Source organism: Labrus bergylta, chromosome 13 (assembly GCF_963930695.1).
Source record: "Labrus bergylta chromosome 13, fLabBer1.1, whole genome shotgun sequence".
NCBI lineage: Eukaryota > Metazoa > Chordata > Actinopteri > Labriformes > Labridae > Labrus > Labrus bergylta.
Genome location: NC_089207.1, coordinates 4,525,565 through 4,549,306, shown reverse-complemented (window position 1 = coordinate 4,549,306; position 23,742 = coordinate 4,525,565). Strand labels below are relative to the sequence as shown.

Here is a 23,742-nt window from a genome sequence, read left to right as displayed (position 1 = left end):
GGCCACACATAAAAAAAAAATAGAGTTCTGACTTTATTCTCAGAGTTCTGACTTTAAACTCAGGATTCTGAGTTTAAAGTCAGAACTACGGGTACCTGTAAGGACCAACTCCGGTGGATAGTCACTGTGCAGGACCGTGCAGGACTGACTGGAGCATACTGGAGTGGGAAACAGCAGCAAAAACCTTGGCATGCTTTGTCACTGCTGTGTGTTATCACAGTTATAGTTTAATGATTCTGTATTTTTGTTTTTTGAGTTGCAAGACGATGTACCACCCAGGTGAAACTTTTGTGTAAACTACTGTGGAATTGCTTAAACGAGTAGCCAACTTACTCTTTTCACCACATTTACATTCAGTTCTTTAGTTGAATGTTGATGAAGCCCCTCATTCCATATAGGTAAAAAGAGATAGGATAAATAAGGTTTAAAAAAACAGCATTTTGACAATGTTACAAAGCATTTTATTATCATTCATATTGGACACAAATGTAAGAAAGATATTAGTCCGCTGGCATTTATATTGAAGGAAGTGTGTGGACAATTATGAAATGCAAAATGAATAACATTCAGTCCTGCACAGTGACTATCCACTGGAGTTGGTCCTTACAGGTACCCGTAGTTCTGAGTTTAAAGTCAGAATTCTGAGTTTAAAGTCAGAATTCTGAGTTTAAAGTCAGAACTCTGAGTTTAAAGTCAGAATTCTGAGAATAAAGTCAGAATTCTGAGAATAAAGTCAGAACTCTGAGAATAAAGTCAGAATTCTGAGAATAAAGTCAGAACTCTGAGAATAAAGTCAGAACTCTGAGAATAAAGTCAGAATTCTGAGAATAAAGTCAGAATTCTGAGAATAAAGTCAGAACTCTGAGTTTAAAGTCAGAACTCTGAGTTTAAAGTCAGAACTCTGAGAATAAAGTCAGAACTCTGAGTTTAAAGTCAGAACTCTAAGTTTAAAGTCAGAACTCTGAGTTTAAAGTCAGAACTCTGAGAATAAAGTCAGAACTCTGAGTTTAAAGTCAGAACTCTAAGTTTAAAGTCAGAACTCTGAGTTTAAAGTCAGAATTCTGAGAATAAAGTCAGAACTCTGAGTTTAAAGTCAGAACTCTAAGTTTAAAGTCAGAACTCTGAGTTTAAAGTCAGAACTCTGAGAATAAAGTCAGAATTCTGAGAATAAAGTCAGAATTCTGAGAATAAAGTCAGAACTCTGAGAATAAAGTCAGAATTCTGAGAATAAAGTCAGAACTCTGAGTTTAAAGTCAGAACTCTGAGTTTAAAGTCAGAACTCTGAGAATAAAGTCAGAACTCTGAGTTTAAAGTCAGAACTCTAAGTTTAAAGTCAGAACTCTGAGTTTAAAGTCAGAACTCTGAGTTTAAAGTCAGAATTCTGAGAATAAAGTCAGAATTCTGAGTTTAAAGTCAGAACTCTGAGAATAAAGTCAGAATTCTGAGAATAAAGTCAGAACTCTATTTTTTTATTTTTTATATGTGGCCCAAATCCTCTTCCGTACAACCAGCATTAAAAACTAGTAAAAACTAAACTGAAATTAAAAAACAAAAAGTCAAAACGAAATAAAAAAGAAAAACTAACTCCTCAAATTTGCACCGGAAAACAACGTTTCTCCTCTTGTCCGCCTTCGATGTAGTTCGTTGATGCACTTCCGCTGTGCACCGGATGTTGAGAGGAAATACCGAAGCGCCTCCAAAATACTGAATTGAATTGAGCTAAAATGAGCTCCTGTTGTGTTTGCAAGCTACTGAGGAGATCGTTCATCTGAAAACAGCTGCCTAAAATCTTCCTCTAGTCTCTGTTTGTATCGAGGGAAGCTGCGAACGAGGGTAAGCATTACCTTTCTTGTGTTTAGATGGCATCATGGAGAAGGTAGCTTTGACTAGCTCAGTGTGCTAACGCTAGCGCTCGCTGATTTATTCACTTTCTGTTTCTCCAGCAAAAACATTAAACAAGTGGCTGTTAAAGAGGTGCGTTTGAAATTGTTTAAATGCACGGGGTATCTTTTAGAAATAGACAGCTAGTTGTTTATTTTTACATGAGTCACTTTTTAATTTATAGTTTAATTCTGCAGCTATGTGATGTTTTTTTTTTTTTTTTTAAGATTTGGGAGTTTACGTGTCACCTCACAGACTTTAAACCTTATGTCAATAAAAGTTAATGATATTTGTGATTTACAAGGGATTCTATGAGTCAACTAAACTACCACCTGTCTTTCCTGTTGATGAGGATTGTCTTTGTTGACACCTGTTTTTGTTTTACATTGTATTTTGTATTTACATTTCGATCTGTGCAATATTTATTTTACATTTCGATCTGTGCAATATTTATTTTATATTTCGATCTGTGCAATATTTATTTTACATTTCGATCTGTACAATATTTATTTTATATTTCGATCTGTGCAATATTTATTTTATATTTCGATCTGTGCAATATTTATTTTACATTTCGATCTGTACAATATTTATTTTACATTTCGATCTGTGCAATATTTATTTTACATTTCGATCTGTGCAATATTTATTTTATATTTCTGCAATATTTTACATTTTACACTGTGATATATTTATTTTATATTTCTGCAATATCTATTTATATTCTATTATGTTACTACCTGTAAATAACTCCTACCATACATTGCCCATCTTACCTGAATCTACCTTTTTTTTAAATTTCTTCTTTTGTTGTTTTTAGCTGTGGATGCTTGTGTGTGTGTGCACTTTAAGGTGAAGCCAAATAATTTCGTTGTACAATTATATAATGACAATAAAGACATTCTATTCTATTTGTTTCTTGCAGAGTTCTTGCTGTGCCTTACCAAATCTGCGACCATGATGGAGCGAAGAAGAGCCTTGACTCTTCCTTTTAATGTTAAAAAGGATAACCTGGTAAATGTTTCTGTTTTGATATGTGAGCTTAAAAGTTTTGAGTGCACATCTTGAATTCCTCTCTCATCCTTTGTGATTTACTGCATTGGCTGTTTTGCTGCCATCATAGCTTTTGCTAATGATGTGCTGACTGCAAGTTCTCTATGATCTGGCTTTGCTCTGCGGTCGCTTACATGCAGGCCGCCTCACTGCTACATTGCTGGTATTTCTTATCATCGAGCACTTCCTTGTTGTTATATAATGGATCAAAAAGCTGAAGCATGAATAGCAGGAATCCAGATATTTGTACCCACACAAACCTGCTGCCGTACTACTGCTGTGCCTCAGTTTCCATAAAAATCTGTAACTATAGCCTAAAATAAGTTATTATACAAGTATTTTTTAATTCTATTATTTTGTATTTGATTATTTACAAGTTAAAATCCTTACATATTGTTATTTTAATTACTTCGGCAGTTACAGGTGACGTTTGCAGTCTATAAAGGACCCGAGTTTGTTTTAAAAATTCTGTGGAATAGTGACAAACCAGAAACAATAGGTTTACCGTTTAGGAGACACTACTTGGTAATAGGAACAAGGCGATTTTATATTATCTGCCTAAAACTAAATGAAAAAGATGACTCAATTATTTGAATAGTTGCAAAGACATTACTTGCTGACCACCTTTTTCTATACCTGCTGGCTGAATAACTCCATCTCCTTGCTTGTTAACACAATGACAAATAACCTCAGTGTGGTGAATTAAACATCAATGCTTTGCTGTTTGCACTCGCTCCTTTTGCACGTCTAATGAGTAGTTTGTAAGCTTGTGGCTGTTTTATTAACTTCATGTTTTACAAGCATGGTCACTAACTACCCTGTGAATTGTAGGTGGAAAATCCACTCAGAATTCCCATGACATGTCATTCACCAGACTATGGAAAGTTAGAAAGACAGGTATAAAAAAAAAAAAATCCTTGCTCTCTGTCTGACCCCATGAAAAAAATGTTGTGGTGGAAACAGGGCTATAATAATTCATTGTAATTCTCACGCTGTTCTATTTCCCTGTAGCAGGTGTCCTGGACGGCGTTTGCAGGTTGTAAACTCGGACAGCTGGATTCACCGCATAAAAATGGATCCAAGAATTTCGATCACATCCTCGCTGTCATGGGCAGGTAAGCAGGCGCTCACTAGAGAGCTTTATTTGAAGAGCCTTAACAAGTTATTGACTGTTGATTTCAATACCTGGTCATTGTTCTGCCACTCACAATAAGAATGGGGTTAATTGCCAAGTAAGTCTGCATTAATAAACTTCGACATCTGCTCGTTGGTCAGCTCTCCTCGCTTATTTTCAGCATGTGGAGGCATTGATCTTGAATTATAAGTATGCATGGAAATACAGGAAAGATCACACAGTTTATGTAGTAAGAGACAGCAGAAGAAACAGAACGGTGAGAGTAAGAACTGTCTTTCCTCATGAACATGACACTTGTTGGCACTGCGCTGCTTTATTATATCATGTTGATCATATCTTTACATTTATTTCAATTCAATTCAGTTTTATTTGTCAAGCACATTTCATACAAATGTAAACTCAATATGCTGTACAGAAGAAAACAAATAAACAAACACAATACAAACTATTTAAAATAATAAACAAAAAAAACCATGAAAAAATAAAATAATAATAACTAAACTAAATAACAATTTAGTGTTCTACTCTTCCCTTCACATTGCTGGATCGTCTCATCGTCTATTAAAAATGAAGTGCAGTCTTCCTAACTATGTTCCTGTATAAATTGTCTGTTTATTGTAATTGAGCTCTTTGTATTTTATATGTGCACATTCGTACCGTCTCTCCCAGTTTATGAAATAAGTAAAATATGTAATAGCAAAGGTTTTGCCTAAATGTACAGCCACAGAGCCTAAACTCCTTGTTTAGTTTTAATTTATATATCACACATGTCGGCCTTATTTACTGTTTTACTCATAACACATGAAGTGAGTGAATGGTTTAGTTTAATTCTACAGTGTTCATGGTGGATAAACTGGTAGATACAGTGCTTTGTACTTGCAACACTTCTCTCTCGTAATTACTATTATTATTTTTTAACATTATTGAATTAACTGTTCAGCTATAAAATGGCCATTATTTTATATCGCTGCAATATTGGAATGAAAATCTTTGGCAGCTTATCTCCGGAGTCATGACATGATGACACGACAGATGAAGCAATTAAATCGAAATCATCTCAGTTGCACGACTTATCAAAATGAGGTCGGCAACTAAGCAAGCAACTAATATGAAAGAGTTTTATGTTCTTATTTTTCCCAAGCAGCAAAGACAGAAACTATTTGTACGTTTTTCAGCGTATGTCTCTTGTATGTGTGGTCTGTATTTATTTTGAGCTCAGCTGTTCAAGTTAAAAAGAAACTCTGCGTAGATGCACCGGGGGGGAAGCTTATCATGACTCTGCACATGGCTTATCTCCACCAGGAGCCTTGCCCACCCCTCCCTCCCAGTCAGCTGGTTCATATAAAGTTTGACCTGTAATGAGAGAGATGTTATGAGTGACATTTGCTCAAAGGAAGCTCAATGTTGCAGAGAAGATGCCGTCTAAAGAAGGTTGTGAATGTCTTCTACCCTGTGTTGTCTTTTAGGAGGAAGCCCCGTCTGGTCCTGCCAGATGTCCTACAGACAGAACACGGCAAGGATTATTTGGAAAGGATAAAACAGAGTCGTGCGTCGGAAAATCGCGGACACCTGTCAAGTGCAGGGAGAGAGAGCGGAGGGAGCAGAGAGGAAACCATGATATGCAGAGAAACCAGGTCCAGTCAGACTGAGGCCAGGACTGGTAAAAACAAGAGTGTAACCCCTAAATGCAACCAGAAGACCCCCTCCTCATCCTCTAATAGGTAGGAATACACTGTTAAAAATGATATGTCACGGATTGGATCGGTATTTAAAATAATCTCATTCTTATATTTAAAGCTGCATCGTTTTAGTAACAGTATTTGTTACCCCCAAACAAAGAAATTAACATAACAAATAGAAATCTTTCTGTGAAAAACACATTTGCTGTAATCCACTAAAAAAAGAGGTTGAATACATAACATACACACACCATTCATTAAGCAGATGTGTGTGTCTTTGCCCAGGATGCATCTGTATCTCGGGTTGCGTGGGTCAGACAAAAGCATGCGTTTAGGGACTATATCTTCAGTATTTTGGAGCCGAACACAGAGCTCTGTTAGAGTTTGATTGGCTAAGTTTACAGATACAGACGGCTGCAGGATAACCTCACTGACCTTAAGATACTGATTGTTTTCTTACGCAACCACCAGCTGACACTATCATGATAAAGACACTTAGGGCTTTCACACTTGCAGAAAACTCCTCCAGGAGGAGCTGTATGTGTGTATGAAAACAGCCTGAAATGATCAAGATATTTTCAGGAGTTTATAAGTGAAAACAGCTACAGTGAGAGTGAACAGTCAAAGCACAGTTTACAAAAAGCACACAACAAAATATCAAGACTTTACAACCCTTTTATTTTGAAAAACTTGCTTAAAGTACTTTTCACAAAGACTGAATTTTCTTCCTGTTTCTACAATGGCTCTCTATGGCGCCTACATGCACTACTGTCATCTTCTCACTGAGACTCTGCACAGGGATTTAGCAGCAGTACATTTATTTTGCACCATGAAGACTAATTTTCCATCGGTCCACAGATCACATGCGGTCTGAATGTATCACTAATAACTTTGATTAGTTGCACCACTAGTCATAACTATCAGACATATTTTGAAGACATATTGCCAAGTGGCTGCCAGTTCCTCCTTTGGCTTCTGTACAGATCGTCTTTCTTATTGTGGGCCTGCTGCAACTCTGCAATAACATAAACTCCCAGAGGCTGACAGCCGCGAGAAGAGAAACAGGGACGTGTAACTTTTAAGTGCCTCGCTATAACTGATGAGTCAGAAAATACAACTTACTATGAAAACTCTGTTTGCTTCCTTTCTGTGTGGGCTCGCACTTTGGCTCACAAATGCTGCTGTTCTAGTAAACTTACCGAGTCAGCTTAGTGTGGATGTTTTCTCATAGACCTGTGAATAATGAATCGGAAAAGACACAAAACCAGTAAGAGGTTTTCTTTACAAGAGTCATTTAGTCTATTTGTTGTTGAAGGAGAAATTACTTTGTAATGGCGTTTGGCTCAGCTGACTCAATCTTTGGCTCTGCTTATTTTCCAAGCAGAAAGCGAAGTGTTTTTTATTTGGCATAGTGACACACTGAAATGTGGAACAACTTGAGATTCTTAGTCAGATATGTTTTTGTACATTTGTTTTTCTTCATCAAATCATTTTTTAACTCCTTCATGTGGGTTTACTGTAAATGAGTTGTTTTTTTCTCATTCAGATATTTGTGTTTTTTTTTTCCACATTTTCAGGTCAAAAGTAAGGAGAAGGTTACAAAACGCTGAAGAGGAAGAAAAGGACCAAGAAGACAACAAAGACGTGGAGGACGTGATCATTGGCAAGGACAACGGAGAGGACTACAAGTTTGCTGAAGTTGTAGGTGCGTAAACAAACACGGAGAAATACAAGCACAATTGTTGATTAAACGCTGCTCTCTGCTACTGAAGATATTTTTATTATTTTTTATTCAACGTTGTTACTTTCTGTTATAGCATCAGAGTTTTAGTTGAAGCGTTGATAGAGTTGGTACAAAGTCATTAAAGAGTAATGCTGCTTTTCTGCCAAGGGTGAAGACTTGAAAAGTTCTTTTTTTCACCAAACTTTATATTTTTTTCATTTGAAGTTGCAAATTCATTGTAACAGTAAAGGCCTTTAAAGTCTAGAAACATTTGTTATAGGTATGTAAGGGTGCATCACAGGATTCTTTACTTTTCACTCTGCATGTCAGCGTGTTGGCACGGTGATGCTTCCCCCAAACCGTATTTAAAGGTCCCATATTCTGCGTTTCCTGGTTTTATATGCTCTTTAGTGTGTTTTCCAAGTGTCCTGTGCATGTTTAGTCACATCTATGTGCAAAAATTCAAAGTCTGCAGAAACGCAGCTTCTCCTACGTCCTCCTGTTAGCTGTAGCATTAGCTGCATGTAACGCTCGGTTCTAGCCCCCCTCGATTAAAATGTGTCAGTGTGGCGTCATTGTCAGTGTGAGATCACTGATCTAAGCCCATTGGCTCGTTGTGGCAAGCCCAGCAGCTCATGTTGAAATTTCCGAGAAGCGTGCTGAGCAACTGACCAATAACGACAGAGCGGATCGGCAGACCAATCAGAGCAGACTTGGCCCACGTGGGGTCTAACAGTGTGGGCTCAACAGAGTACCGCTGACGGACTCAGAGCGTAGAGGGAGCAAGGAGGAGCAGTTCATGAAAACAGACACTTTTTTTGACTTTAGCTATTGTAAAAGAACAAAAGCAGGTACATAGATTAAATATACGAACCCCAAAAAGGCCATAATATGGGCTCTTTAAGATGTCTTCTTTCTTCCAATGGGATGGTTACTGAACGTAAAACTCAGTATAGTTTACTCAGTTTACCCTTTGCAAGATAATCTCAGTTAAAAATGAAGCCACATCTTTTTGTAGTTTCTCTTAGTAGTAGAAGTGTTCTGGTCGTCAGGGTGTACTGTGTGTGCCTCTTCCAGCTTGATGGGTAATTGTTTCTCTCTCTCTCGTACAGATTGCGGGTTGTCGGTAAGCTGGAAGCCTGCAGACGACACGGGAAGTTGTGATGAGTTTTCCCCTGCTAGCATCAAGGAGAGGTTGAGCGGTCCAGAAAAAGAAGTACAACACAACAGTGCGGTGAGCATCGAGATGAAATGAAATCCATAAGCAAGTCCAGATACGCACTGTGTTTTATGTAAACATGCCTGCAACTTGTTCTTGTTAACCCCGTGTTTCAAATAATCCACGCTTAATTTGAGTTGTATATTTTACGTCTTCCAAACAGAAGAGGAAAAGAAAGGAAGCGTTGTCCCAGTGCAATGGAACAGTCAGTCCTAAACGCAACCGTGAAAGTGTGCTACGCCTCTCTGGAGAAGATAGAAGAGGTCAAGAGACGGCCGCTTCACAAGTCTGTCTGGAAGAAGAAGGAAGTGGAGAGTACGGAGATTTGGAGAGCCTGGATCAAACCATCGTTCAGTTCACAGTGGGAGCAGCTGATCAGAGAGAATTTGTGCTCCCAGTCGTGAGTCTTAATTTGAAGGCTGGAGACTTAAATGTCACCACAAACCAGGACACCTCATCCCAAGTCCCCACATCTGAACCCAGTGAGTACACACTCACAGGAGGCTCTTCTTTGAAATCTGGTTGCTCCTTTTCAATGTCCTTAACTTGTTGTTTTAAAAAGAGACGGAAAAGTCAGCACACTAAATGTCCTTTAGAGTTTCTTTTATCTGGCTAAGAGCAGCGTACAAAACAACAACGGACGAGTTTCAGCACTAGACACCGCTGATGAAGGACATTCAGTGCGCTGACTTTTCTCTGTCTTTATAAGTGTTGTTGCGGTCGTGCACCTGAAACTTTATTTATTTATCGAGTGTGCTGCTTTTTTCGCTGTTTTTCTTACCTTATTGTTCAAATTCTTTTCGCATCAGAGGTTTTGGCGAGAGCCCGACCGATTAATCATCCAGCAGATTACTGGCTGAGCTTTGATGGCCTTTTGTTTGACATTTAGAGAGTCACACTTTAATTGTATTCTTGTTGGATGAAAAAACTTTGCCACAACTGCTCGTGTTTTTATTTTCACAAGTCTGACCGTCTACAATAGCAACATCGGTATCTTTAATTCAGGCTTGTTAATGAGTGTTTAACATTTAACAGGTTCCTCTTTGGCCCGTTCTTCACCCTTTCAGCAAGTTTCAAGTCTATTAGATCAGCTGTTCAGTAATCTTTCTAAGAAACATACATGAGGACAAACAGAACAACAAAGGGTAAAACATAAATGAAAGCTCCTTGGCAGAAGTTAGACCAAAACACCTCTTTGTCTGACCTCATTAACTAGCACTGAGTGGATTTGCTCAGCCACATGGCTCCAGGGTCTTTTTTTTGCCCTCGACTGCATCTTTCTTAAGTGGTGTTAGTTTGTTTTGCCATGTTTGTTTGGGCTAGCCGTGGGGGGGTGTCCTTCATCTAAGTTCTTACTGTGTGTCCTCTTTAGAAACTACTCGATTGTCTTTTGCAGGATTACTACTGTCCTCGCTTGCCTTCAAAGCCCATTATACCTCTTTTCATGCTGTATCAATTAAGGACATGCACGTTCTTTGTAGTGTGTAGGTTGTGTGTAAATAAAAAAACATAAAACATGATTCCAAAAGTTAAAATCACACCATGTGCTCCTCTTGTCTGCGTTTCAGTTGTGCTGTCCAGTGACGATGAGGAGAGCAGTGAGGTTCGTCAGCGCTGCGGCTCGGCGGTGAACACACCGGTCGCTGCAGAAGACTCGGCTGAACAGGAACAAACTTCACATGAGGATGTGGCCGAACAACAAGACTCTCCTGATTTACCACACATACAGGTTTGTAGAAATGTTTTCAGGAATTCACTTTCATTTTCATTCATCATAAAACTTTGTTCTGCATCACATGTGCAGAACTGTTCAACATATTTTGTGGACATATTGTACAGCGGGTCATGTTCACTTGCTGTGAGCATCCTGGCTGGTGATGTTATGGTGGTGGCCTGTAGCCGCCCTGTGTTTCTTCAATGACGCCATAAAGAAATAAGTAAGAAATACATCGTGCCAACTAAATGAAACCTTATACTTAAAATTAGATCAGAGCATGATGGACTATATTCAATAACTTGTAGCTATTGTCTGCTGTTTTTTTTGTGTCGTTTCTGCATTGCATTGTGGGATATATATGCAGCCATAGATTGAATAATGTAATATATAAAAGTAAAGTTAAAGTGTTTCATATACTATAGGTTTTATGCAAAGGCGAAAAAATTCTAAGATACTGTTTTAGCAATGGCATAAAAACATGAAATTTGGCCCCAGCAAAAGTGTCTTGTCCATCTGATGACCACAAACAGTGTCCTTGGGTTCCTTGAAAGGCGCTTTATAAATCCGAGTTATTATTATTATTATTATTATTATGTGCCTGGATGTTAACAGGACTTAGCCCAGGCAAACCTGTGATTATAGCACAAGGTTTAATCACTTGATGTTTTTCAAAACTGTAGAAAAGACCACGTTGAAGACATCTGCTTCAGTCTGGGATTAAAGTTACCTGCTGTAACAAACATAATTGTTCACATTATTTTCAGCCTCCATCAAGTTACTGTTCACAGAGAGATGCTTTAATAAATAAACAGCTGGGTGCAGTGCTGTCACCTCAATTGTAATTCTTGTCGCTACCACTAGATGGCACCACAGTAAAGAATGTCCAAATATGACAAATTGTGTCTTTGAAATGGCCCAAATAATATCATAGTTCCTGTTTTGGTTTCCACCTTATTTCTGGATCTGCTTGTCATCACTGTAGTATAGAGGTTATTGTGTCATTATACTGTTATTGTGTGTATTAGTTATGTTTACCGTCCTTATCATGCTGACGTGTCTGTGTGTGTGTAGCAGGTGGTGAGTGTAATTGTAGAAGATCCTGGTTCAGTCTCTCTCATCCCCAGTCAGGACATCTCCCTCACCCTCATGAGTGTGGCCTTCTCCACCCTGCACTGTGGAGGTTACAGCGGGAAATCGGTTGGAGACATCATGGTAAACTGAATAAACCACAAACACACGTTTTGTCACATATCTCATACTCTGTGAATATCTCTGTCATGACATTTAATTATTAAAAATATATATCTTTTCACAGATAACAGAAGACGATATCCTCATCCCCCTGTCAGGTAATGTTGTGAACAGTACCGTGAAGTATAATCACATTGTTTGTGGAGCGCCATTGGCCTGCCTTTGACCTTTTTGTCTGGGTTGTATTTACTCCGACCCAAGACGAAGCCATCCCATCTTGTTTTGGTGATGCAGTCTGCACACCATTCACGACCAGATTACTGGTCTATTTAAGATGCCAAAGTGTGTGTGTGTGAGTGTGTGAGTGTGTATGTGTGTGTGTGTGTGTGTGTTTGTGCGTGTGTTCCTGGATTAGGCCCTCAAGGCTCTGGTGCACTCTCACCTCCAGCCTGTGAAATCCCCCACCTCTGGGATCTAAGCTGGTTGTTCTTTGAGGTTTGATCTTTGACGTGTGTAAGAAATATGTTTGTCAAACATGTATTAGTTTAACTAAATATTCTAAGACTAACCGTTATAAAGATATATGTTTGTACAAGCTACTCTCTGAAAAACAAATCATGAACTTTTGGATGAAAATAGTTTAAGCCATGCGTGTGCACTGTACGATTGTTTAAAAGTCGTACGACCAGATTGTCAGACACGGCCTGAGAGCTCACACGGTACGATTACAATCAGGATCCCACTGATAGATTTCAGTCGTTCTCATATGCACGGGCCGGCTCAACTGGGCTACACATACCGTCTCTCTCGCACACTCACAGTCTGCAACACCATTAAACACGAGCTAACTAGCAGCTAAATCATTAATATTCCCTGTCAACTGGAGATCTGCAGATATTTATGACATAGTTTTTCTTTCATGATTTGATTTGAATATTAAATTGGGCTGAAAATTATTTGAACAGACACTCGTGATTTGAACTTTGAGGTTACACGCACTGACATTCCTAGAAGCCTCGGATATAACTCGTGCTATTTGGCAAATATCAGCTCGCTAAATAGACATGAAGGAGTAGCCAAACACAAATTCCAACTAAGGTGAACAGTAAAGCCAATCAATCTGTCAGTCTGACAATCAGTAAGTCAATCGTTCAGTCATTGAATCAGTTAATCAACCAAACGGGCTTAACTTAAACTCTTCACATAGTAAACATTCACTGCTGAACATCTGAGGCCTAACAAGTCTCCATCAATGACTTCAGTCATAACTTATTTTAAACCTTTATGTATCGTGGCTTCCTCTTCCTCTTCCTCTTCCACTATGTCCTTAAATTTAGATCATTTAGACTTTCCTAGCGTGTGCTGGGATTTACTGATCTTAAAAGAAAAATGTCTGCAGGATGTACACCATTTGGTTTGGTATGCTCTAGCTTCAAGATGGACTTTAGTGAACTGCAGATTGATAACTGGAACATCACATGAATAATAATAATAATAATAATAATAAATGTTATTTATAGGCGCCTTTCAAGACACACAAGGACACGATACAACAATCAACATTTTAAAAACAGTGATGGATAAAAAACAGCATACAATAAAGAAATGAAATGTAGGACAGTGTAATTACAGTTAAAATGTTAGAGTGAGTAGGCGATCTTGAACAGATGGGTTTTGAGTCTGGATTTGAAGATGGGGAGAGAGTCAATGTTGCAAATGTCAGGTGGCAGAGAGTTCCAGAGCTGGGGAGCAGAGCAGCTGAAAGCTCTGCCCCCCCCCCCCCATGGTGCTGAGGCGGGCAAAGGGCACGGTGAGGTGGATGGAGGAGGAGGATCTGAGGGAGCGGTGGTGATGTGAAGGAGGTCAGACAGATATGGAGGGGCGAGATTGTGGATGGCCTTGAAGGTGTACAGGAGGAGTTTGAAGATGATTCTTTGCTTCACCGGGAGCCAGTGGAGTTGCTGTAGGATGGGGGTGATGTGATGGTATGAGGGGGTTTTGGTGACAATACGGGCAGCTGAGTTTTGAACCAGTTGGAGCTTATGGAGGGACTTATGAGGGAGGCTGAAGAGGAGAGAATTACAATACGAAGCAAGTCTGTAGAAGATGCCACTGACTCTGTTTTTTACGCTTTCTATTCATTTAGTTAGATAGAAAGCAACAGTGTTGATTGTTTCATACCACATCTCTCAGCTGCTAAGCTAACCTAGCATCTTTTTTGTCCCCAGACCCCAGTGAAGAGGTGGATGTGACGTTAACCTTTCAGCGTAAGGAGCTGAGGAGGTACAGTGTTTGGGAGCACCAAGAACTTGAAGATGAGGGGCTTTGCTTCAGAAGTGGAGAAGCCTTCCCTGCTGCCCTTCTGTTTTGTGTGTCAGACTCCGGCGCTGCTGCTGTACAGCGGTACCTCGTCGACCTGTACGCCAAGCAAGACAGCTCCATAAACACTGGTGAGAAGGCTGGCGTTCTTTCTGTCATTTGTATCTCCCCCGGATAAACACACCAAAGTGAACACATGTGCTTCCTCGACAAAAAAACACAACCATTTTCTGAGTGCTTTTTGTCAGTTTGTGACTCTAATGTCAACGATTATGATTTTGTTTTTACACAAATGAGTATTGTTAAAATCTCAGAGTTTTATCACTTCCATCTCAGATAAAATACAACTCTCTGCTTGCAAACTTGAGACTGAAATCCAGGGGAAATTCTTAATTTATTCTATTAACCCCCTCCCCTAGCTGGTTTGTTATTTGTTTTTCATTACCTAAGATGTCCCTTATGAGCTGTCCTAGATGCTGCTTGTCAGAAGAACACATTTCTACTAATGCATTTCAGTTTTAATTGTTTTAATGTTTCACTTTTTATTCTTTTTTTTTTGTGTGTTTCATGTTTTTGTCTATTGTTTACAGAATTGCTCCATATGTTAAAAATATTCTTAATGAAAAATATAAAAATCTCTTTGATTTGTTTTTTTGTTTTTAATAGACAAGGCGAGCCCCTTCATCCTGTTAACGCTAACAGATCCTCTGGAGGGAATCAAGGGGGCTTTATTGCGCTCTTTCCTGGAAATGGACTGCGTCAAGGGTCTTACTGATGAAAGACTGAGTGCAGACAGCATCACCAGGGAAGGCGTGCACCCTCCTGCTTTGACTCTGGATGAAAGCATAGAGCTGATAAGAGAGACCGGCCGTGACTCTGCACTGCTGTCTCTGCTTGGTCTGGATAACGCTGACCATGGCCTCGACACAGACAGCGGTGGTTCACATTCTGATGCAGTTGAAAACACTTCACCACTCATCCAGTTTGAGGACGCATCCCAGAAAGAGACAGAGAAAGAGAAAGTACCAGACCTGGAAACAGCAACAGTCGGGGACACTGGGACTCAAGAGTCAACACCCACCTCTGAGGTGAGTTGTTTTTTTTTTTTCAACCTTTTTGGCTTCTTAAAAGAAGCAGTTCTTACCTCATCAGGTATGCATTTGGTTAAAAAAAAGAGTTATGTCTTTGCTGTAATTGAATCATGTGTTGTGCCAGGAAAGTTAAATCATGCTAATGAACAAGAACAGGAGAAACGAGTGTAGGAAAGTCTGAATAAATACGTCTTTGTTTTGATTCTGAAACACTGGCAGCTGAAATATTACGATGTGAATTTTTTCCTCCTATTGAATACATTTCCTCCCACAGAGGTTAAAAAAGGACAATACTCCTGTATACACACTGTGCCATCGTAGAACCACAGGTTCCTACTCCGTGTCTCTGTGTAGACCAGACCGCAGCTGGACTAAATATAAACATCAAGGCCTCGCTCACAGGTATAAACCCTTCAATACTCTGTATGTATCTTCTCATGAAAGCACAGCAGGGATAAAGCTTCCCCATGAAAATGATTTTAGCCAGTTAAATCTGAAGAGTACCAAAATAAGAGAAAATGCAGTGATATAAGGTTTTGGATTTCCACTCTCTAATCTAGACTAAAAGTATTTTCTCACAACTGTCATGACACAGACCTCAGTGAGATCCGTCTCGTATGTTGTGCAAGCAGACTCCAGGAAATACTCTGGTACTAAAACCTTCACCAAACTGTGACAACAGCTGTAAGACATCGACTGCATCCACTGTTGAAAATTGAGTATTGACGGTGTGCAGATGGCCTAGCGTTTGGGTCACACCCCATGTGCGGAGGCCTGGTCCTCCAGGCGGGCGGCCCCCGGGTTCAGGTCCGACCTGCAGCTCCTTTCCTGCATGTCATTCCCCACTCTTGCCTGATTGCCTACTCTATCCACTGTCCTATCAAATAAGGACAAAAACTTGAATTACGGTAATCTCCCCAAAAAAAAATTGAGAATTGATCTCGAAAATACTTTTTCAGAGGAAAGGTTTTTCACAATGGTTTCCTTTTTTTTATGAACCCCTAAAGTATTCCCTCAGTGATTTAGTAGCATTATATTAAATCCTAATGCCTGTTTCTTCATGTTCCTGTTATCAGATTCTTACCTATACTCTCAGCCCCCTTTCAGAGGTTCAGAATCTACAGTACCTCTTTGCAGGGTCAGACTTTTAGCTCCTGTTATTGTAACCCAGCTCACTTTCCTCTGTGTAGGTTGATCCAGTTTCCTCCTCCACCATTAAAAGGAGGAATCACTGTGACAATGGAAGACCTGCAGTGTCTTGACAGTGGGCAGTTCCTCAACGATGTCATCATAGATTTTTACCTCAAGTAAGTTGCACCTTTTTTAAACAAAAGGCTTCCTGACTCTGGTACTTTTAGTTCCACATAAGTTGGTGGAGAAGAGACGAAGTTTTAAATGAATTCTGTTGATGTTTTTTTTTTTTTTTTTTTTTGGAATTAGATATCTCCTCCAGAACTCCTCTGAGGCTTTGGCCGAACGCTGCCACATCTTCAGCAGCTTCTTCTTCAAGCAGCTAACGCGGAGAGACAATGCCAGTGAAGGAAACACCAATGAGACGTAAGAAGTGATAAAAATAACTGTACACTATTTTCTATCTTGTTCATATTTGTTTGTTTAGACACAACTTAAAGTGACAGTAGGCAACGTGAACATCCCATGAAGAAAAAAAAAAAACCTTCCTCTCCCTCTGCAACCTTGTACCACTCAGCTGAGCCCCTCCCACCACATGATGCACCGAACCTGAAGGCCAACAAGTTTCACTGAAGCTGCCTGTTCCATTTAGCTAGTTAGACTTTATTGTCATTCAAACAGAGTGTTAAGAACGACATTTCGTTGCATTTGGCTCGTTGTAGTGCAGGATTAAAACAGCAACAAGTATTTACATAGAAAAATAAGGTGCAGATATAAATAGATATAAAAAGAAAAGCTATGTATAAAATTTCTATACAGATAAAGATATTGCACGTTTGTGATGTATGTTATATTGTATTTTACAATCCAGTGTGGGGACTGTGTGGGTGTAGTCCTGTTTGGGGGTTTGAGGGGGAATGGAGGGATTATTTTTTGTGTTCAAAAGTCTTATAGTTATGTTGTACAGCACAGGAACACGGACAGTTGATCACTGTACAATAAATAACTTTAAAGTATAACAACAGGTGTGTGTTGCACAGCTATCATCAGAACCGAGAGAGAGAGAAACAGAGAGAGAGAGAGAGAGAAAGAGAGATAGCTGCAGACAGAATTAACATACAATGAAGATTCTAGTTTGTACAGATGGTCGGCTAGTTATGTGCAAGCTGACCTTGATTGGTTCTTTGATTCACTTTGGATAATTCTTTTATACAATAAATCCAAAGAGGCGGATGTTCACAGACACAGATCAGGTCCACATTTATTTAACGGAAATTTTAACCCATGTATTGTCAGTGATATGCAATAATCAAAATATGCTAAGTTAATCGAATATTCTAATGAAATAATGTTGCTTACTGAAGCTTTATGGTGTTTAAGTTCAGATGAGATCCTGTATACATTTTAACACCCACAGCTAAACATTTTTTTTTTTTGTGTACCCAGCTGTCAGAGACAGAAGCGGCACCAACGGGTGAAAACATGGACCCGCCATGTGGACATCTTCGAAAAGGACTTCCTGTTTGTGCCTGTCAATCAGGAGTGAGTGAAATACAAAAAAAAAAGAGATGTATTGTTCAGAGGGTTTTTATTTATTTTATTTTTTTTAAGAATCACACATCATGTCACATTGCTCTTCTGTCTGTTTAGAGCTCATTGGTATTTAGTCGTCATTTGCTTTCCTGGAATGAAGGAACCAACCCATGAGGCCTGGAACAGTAAAAACTCAAATAATGGGAGTAGCAACGACGTAACCAAAGATTTACAGGAACAAGAGCCGGCTCAAGGATCGAAAAGCCCAAATGATAACACAGAGGTTCCTTCTACACTAGACAAGAATGACAACGTGGACACAGGGACGGGTATGTTTGAAAAAAAGCTTTTTTTTTTTAATGCATAGGTTATCCACTTAATTTATGATGTGATTGCAGAGCTGTAGGTAATGACTGGTTTCATGTATTTTAGAAAAAGCTCCAGGAGAATCCACCAAAGATCCAGCACTTGGTCCAGTGGTAAGAAAGAGTTCTGCTCACAAGGACTAAAAATATTTTCCCTTTTAATATTATGATATAAACAGTTCTTTAAAATGTGCTCACCTTATTTTATTCTTCGTTTGTAGGACTGCACAGAGCAGACCTGCCAGAGAAAAACAGTTTGCAAGAGGTGAGTGTGTGGGTCCACAGAGTTACTGTGTATCTGGAGCAGCTACTGTCATATCATTATTTTTATATATATATATATATATATATATATATATATATATATATATATATATATGTATGTATGAATGGAAAGTTTGGTTTTCCACATCAAATCTCCAAAGTCATGGATCTATCATTATTACGTCTTACATTAACTATATAAGAACCGGCATATGGATCGTTTTTAAAAACGAAAATATTCAGATTGTGCAACCTTCATCTAAAATTGTTGTATTTGCATGTTCATGTGGATTCAAACATTAATAACCGATGTGCTTATCTCTTTAGGCCGTGTATTCTTATCATGGATTCTCTCAAACTTTCTCTTCATGAGCGAGTCTTTAAACTCTTAAGGGAGTAAGTATGACACTTCATCTTTCTGTTGCTGCCGGTGTGTGTTTCTCTAAATGTTTGAAGCTCACTGGTATTTGTCTCGCAGCTACTTACAATCAGAATGGGAGGTACGTCGTGGTTCATCACAGGACTTCAGTCCTGACCAGATGCTAAACTCTCACTGCCAAGTTCCCCTTCAGGACAACAGCAGTGACTGCGGCCTCTACCTGCTGCAGTATGTCGAGAGCTTTTTAAAGGTGAAGATTGCCGCTGTAATATTAAGCCACAGCTTTTAAATTGTGATGTCTAAATGATGAGGTAATGGGAAACTGTGTCTCTGCTTCTGCTCCCAGGATCCCGTGGTGCACTTTGACCTCCCTCTACACCTAGAACGTTGGTTTCCACGGCAGCAGGTGCGGAGGAAAAGGGACGAAATCAGAGATCTAGTACTTCACCTCTACAGAAAACAAAACCTGGATGCACACAGATAGACGCACGTTGAAGCTCTGCTGTTCAGTGCATCACATTCCTGTAGCCTTTATCAATCTCTGCTCATACTGAGTGATGGACATTTCAGAGTGAAATGAAAAGATTTTCTCTTTATATTTGATGCTGTTTTTGTTTCATGCATTAGGTTTCTTTTGTTCCTGTGAGTGAAGAATTTATCGATTAATTATAAATAAAACAGGTCGCAGGTCTTTCAACTAGAAAGCGTCCTAACAGTAGATCCAGTATAGCCATGTACAGCCCACGCACAATGTTTGTACCCCCTCTGGCTTTTTACTGATTGTTTTAAAGCTGCAAGATATTTTTTTAAAGCCTTTTTATGTATTTAAAAGTTTTTTACATAGAATTCGAAGACAAACAAAAATAATGTAAGAGTAGAACAGTTAAGCAATGTTTGAACAGCAGATTGTAAACAGTTTTAGTTTGCTTGCTTTGCTTAACACTTAAATGTCAAATACTTCAGTCTCAGTAATGGGGTCTCCAATCGAAAACGTTGTTTTATTCCTTGCATAAAAAACTCCTTTTCTGGATTACTGAACCACATGAACACTTCACATACCTCTATGTGTAAATCCTCTACACATACACAGGTTGGCCATGTTTCCTTCAATGTCACGCTCATCACAGGGTAGGAAGCTCAAATAAAAATGGATTGTTCACAGCTATTGTTCCAGTTTTGTACGTCATACAAAGGTAGAAAATCTGGCATGTAACATATTTGAGAACGCACTAGCTACTGTATGACTACAATGTGTGCTAGCATTTCTGTTAGATAAAATAATGCAATACTGTGAGAAAGTAGTAAGTCCTTGCTAGCTGTAATGTTAACTAGCTGAAGGCAATGTTTGCTTTTACATTGGTTGAATGCTGTTATGACTCCACTGTTAGCTAGTGGGGTATCAAATGTGTTTTTTTCTACCTCGAACAACTGGTCATTTTTTTTTTTTTTTTTCAGTTTAATCTTTGGGCATTTTGTGCCTTTTTATTGGGGTGGCAGGAAAGTGGATGGAGTCAGAAATCAGGTAGCGAGAGAGTGGGGAATGACATGAGAAAAAAAAAACTCAGATCGGATTCAAACTCAGACGTAAACTCACCACTTGGGCAGCATCACCTCCACCTGGTCATATTTACTCGTCTAGTGATCAAGAAGCTGTAATGTATACTTATTATGTGGAGATCCCATGATGTTTATATTGCAAATCTTTAACACGGTAGTACTGCACTATTAACTATTAATAAGCATTTGAGCTTGTCACTCCTAGTGAGACATCAGAGGAAAATGACAGCATAGGAATTATTTAAATAAAGTGCACTGAAGTTTCCTTCCTTATTTTCATTTTTTGTGTCTATATGAATCATTGTTGTTTCATGTATGGTTATACATTTGGAACAAAATGCGTCACTCCGTCCCTCCCCCAGTTAGTTTGCCAGCACCACATAGTAGAGTGATTATGTCTACCGATGATGATGGGATCATCCCCTGCTATTTTTAACTAACATAAACTGCTGTATGTTTCCATTTCCTTTGAAAATCTGTCTTTTTTTGTTGCAAAACAATCAAAACTCATATTGGGACACAGTGATGCTGACTGATTCTTTAAACCTGCTCATGTTTACAGAATCAGATCGAATCGGGATAACAGACTATCAGACATCGATCTGATTTGGCATTAAGGTCTTTCATCTTTTTGGCATTACTATTTATCCGTCCACATTTGAAAAGCTCACGGGTGCACATACATTAAAATATGTACCAATTTACCCCTAACAGTAAAACCTGCTAAATAAAGAGACGTTACAATATCCACCACTAATGTTGCCTACTTGTCAAGAGAGGTCAAACTTGATAGCCTTGTAGTTTTATTTCCCCTTTTTTGTTCATATTTGTACGTCTTTTTAAACATTTTTTGCTCAGAATGTTTTCTTAGACATGGATGAATGTGCAGGAGCTGAATCCAAACTATATTTGGTTTCAATGTTGTAATAAATCTTGTAGACAAAATTATGCTTGTTATTCTTTGAATGCAACGTGGGATAGTTTCATTATTAAAGCTTTTTGATGATGATGTATTTCATGACAAATGCCAACTGGACAATGTTTTGGGGTGTTCCTGACTCTTGACATCTTGTCCCAGATGTTTGGATCACAACATGAGGATTAGCCTTTGGTTATTAAAACAGAGACTGAATGTCTGTGTCGTAAATCAGTAGAATTATACGTTTTTATGTATTACATAGTTTTTTTTGGCTGATCTTCTGAAAACTATTTTATTTATTAACCTACTGTAAATAAATCTTCTGAACAGATGAGCCAACTTCTCTCTTCTGGAGCCAAAAGGCTTCGTTTGGAAATACCTGTCGAGTGCGAAACAATGCTTTCCAATGTAATCTGTTCAGAGGGTTACGTGGTCGGCTTAGGTGAGTTTACTGTCTCAGACTGTCAGATCCCCTCACTGTCTGACAGCGAGTAACAATCCCCCCCAATCCCCACATCCCCTGCACGTTGTTAGTCACTTCTCTACAGAATAGAATTCGCTTCAACAGCACTCTAATCTACTCAAAAGGATAAAAACGTTTTCACTGAACATCTTTCAAACATCCTTGCATCCTTTACAACATTTCATATGATCCAGGTGTACCTAAAGAGCATGCATTCATGTGTATATTACCAAAAGATAGCACACACTAGTAGTGTTAACATGGAGGTAGAAGGGCAGTAAGGGATAAACCACAACCTTCTAGGCCTACTTGGCTACACTGTTAAGCGTTCATGATATCAAGGCACAGGTTAAAGCAGTCCTTGGAACTCACAAGTTAACATTTTCTTGCCAACTTCTATTCCCATGTATAAGAGCCAGAAGCTCTAGAACAGGGATGGGCAACTTTGGTCACAGCAAGGGCCACATTCATTTCATTCTCACTGCCAGAGGGCCAAATTGTAGTATACAAAAACGCTTACAGTCAATTTTTTCTCCAATTTAACTCAACATATACCAGTGATCAAATATTATTATGCACATACTTCTGGTTTTCATGATTTCATGGCATATTTTGTCATGTTTTTCTTCATGTTCCCTATTAATTGATATGTAAAAATTTACCTGAGGGCCACGTTGAGGGTTGATGGGGGCCGCATGTAGCCCCCGGGCCGCCAGTTGCCCACCCCTGCTCTAGACTACTCTTTTGGGCCATATAAATGGTTTTCTCCAGGGATGGCGATTCAAATTTGTATTTTTCAACAACTACTGGATGCATGGGTATTTCATTTTTTTTAATGAATTATTTCTGAACTTTTATTGGAGAGACAGGACGGTGAATAGAGTCGGAAATCGGTGAGAAAGTTGGGAATGATATGCGGTAAAGTAGCCACTTGTCAGGGGCTGCGGTAGCTTAGCGGTTGGTGCGTGCACCCCATGTGCAAAGGCATGGTCCTCCAAGCAGGTGGCCCCGGGTTCGGGTCTGGCCTGTGGTTCCTTTCCCGCATGTCCTTCCCCAATCTCTCTCCCTGATTTCCAGCTCTGTCCACTGTCATATCTCTAAAATGAAGGCACAGAGAGCCCAAAAATAAACCTTCAGCCACAGGTCAAATTCAAAACTGGACCGCCCGCCTCCAGGTCTACAGCCTCTGTACATGAGGCGCACAAACTAATCCTAGCCCACCGACAAATTATAATTATAATAATAATACATTTAATTTGTAATGCACCTTACATGGTGAGAATAAATTATATAGATTTGAGTTAGCCCTGATATTTCATTTTTCAGTTTTTGTCAACAGTTCACTGTACAAAGTTAATTTTTCTAGAATATTCCTGTTTAAAAAAAAAACTCCCTTTTGCACTATTTAAAGACGAGAGGAAATATGAAGTCAGGCTGTGCAATATGTCGCATTGAAGGCAGCGAGCAGCGTTGAAACTGCTAGTCTAACAACGATGATTTTAAATGTATTTTAAATATGTAAAATAAATCATTTTTTCAGTTAAAGATCCCCTCTACTGTTGGATGTCCATTAAATTAAATTCAGACATTTATGGTCCCCAGAGAGGATGAACCATCATAACTTAAGTGACCCCCTCTATCGCCACCATGAGGTTGTAACTGGGGTTTATAATTAACTATCCAAACAACTGTTGGAAATAAAAAGAATGGGTTATTAGATTCATGTTCTCCAGAGGATGTATCCGAATGATTTTCACTACACTAACACTACAGTTGTGTCCGATTTTAACGTCTTCACCAAAAACAAAGACATGGCACTGTATTGCAATTGTTAATTGGAAAATGTTAGCAAAGCTTATATTATGAACATGGTTAATGGTGTACCTGCACCAAGATATTAGCATTATCCTTTAGGCTTATTAGCATGTTAATTTTGGTGATGGCGGGACATAATCATATCGTATTAACACATTCCCACATAAATTAAAATACTAAACAGAGCATCTTGGATAAGTAGATGATATGTAATATTAATTAATTAAATTTTTTTGTCATTTAAATTATATAGACCCTAAGGTTGTTGGCCCTCATTACATGCTCCTTTCTTATCTCTTTCTTTTCCC

At 38.9% G+C, this 23,742-nt stretch overlaps 1 protein-coding gene across 5 annotated transcripts; it reads left to right on the top strand.

The window, feature by feature from the left end:
* Nucleotides 1-1,657: 1,657 nt before the first annotated feature.
* On the top strand, nt 1,658-21,182 carry senp7 (SUMO specific peptidase 7). 5 transcript variants are annotated; one of them, XM_065962303.1, is made up of 23 exons: nt 1,658-1,833; nt 2,807-2,895; nt 3,766-3,831; nt 3,949-4,049; nt 5,536-5,790; nt 7,326-7,453; nt 8,584-8,705; nt 8,854-9,172; nt 10,259-10,419; nt 11,479-11,619; nt 11,723-11,756; nt 13,827-14,048; nt 14,584-15,005; nt 15,283-15,410; nt 16,199-16,315; nt 16,449-16,565; nt 17,586-17,681; nt 17,790-18,001; nt 18,105-18,151; nt 18,259-18,302; nt 18,629-18,697; nt 18,780-18,930; nt 19,027-21,182. In XM_065962303.1, exons 2-23 carry the CDS (start codon nt 2,839-2,841, stop codon nt 19,162-19,164), a joined length of 3,147 nt encoding a protein of 1,048 aa, XP_065818375.1. In that variant the 5' UTR covers nt 1,658-1,833; nt 2,807-2,838; the 3' UTR covers nt 19,165-21,182. The 5 variants fall into 5 exon arrangements, with proteins under 5 accessions (XP_065818375.1, XP_020506875.2, XP_065818374.1 ...); XM_020651219.3 differs by having other exon boundaries at nt 3,946-4,049; nt 11,482-11,619; XM_065962302.1 differs by having other exon boundaries at nt 3,946-4,049.
* Nucleotides 21,183-23,742: the final 2,560 nt, after the last annotated feature.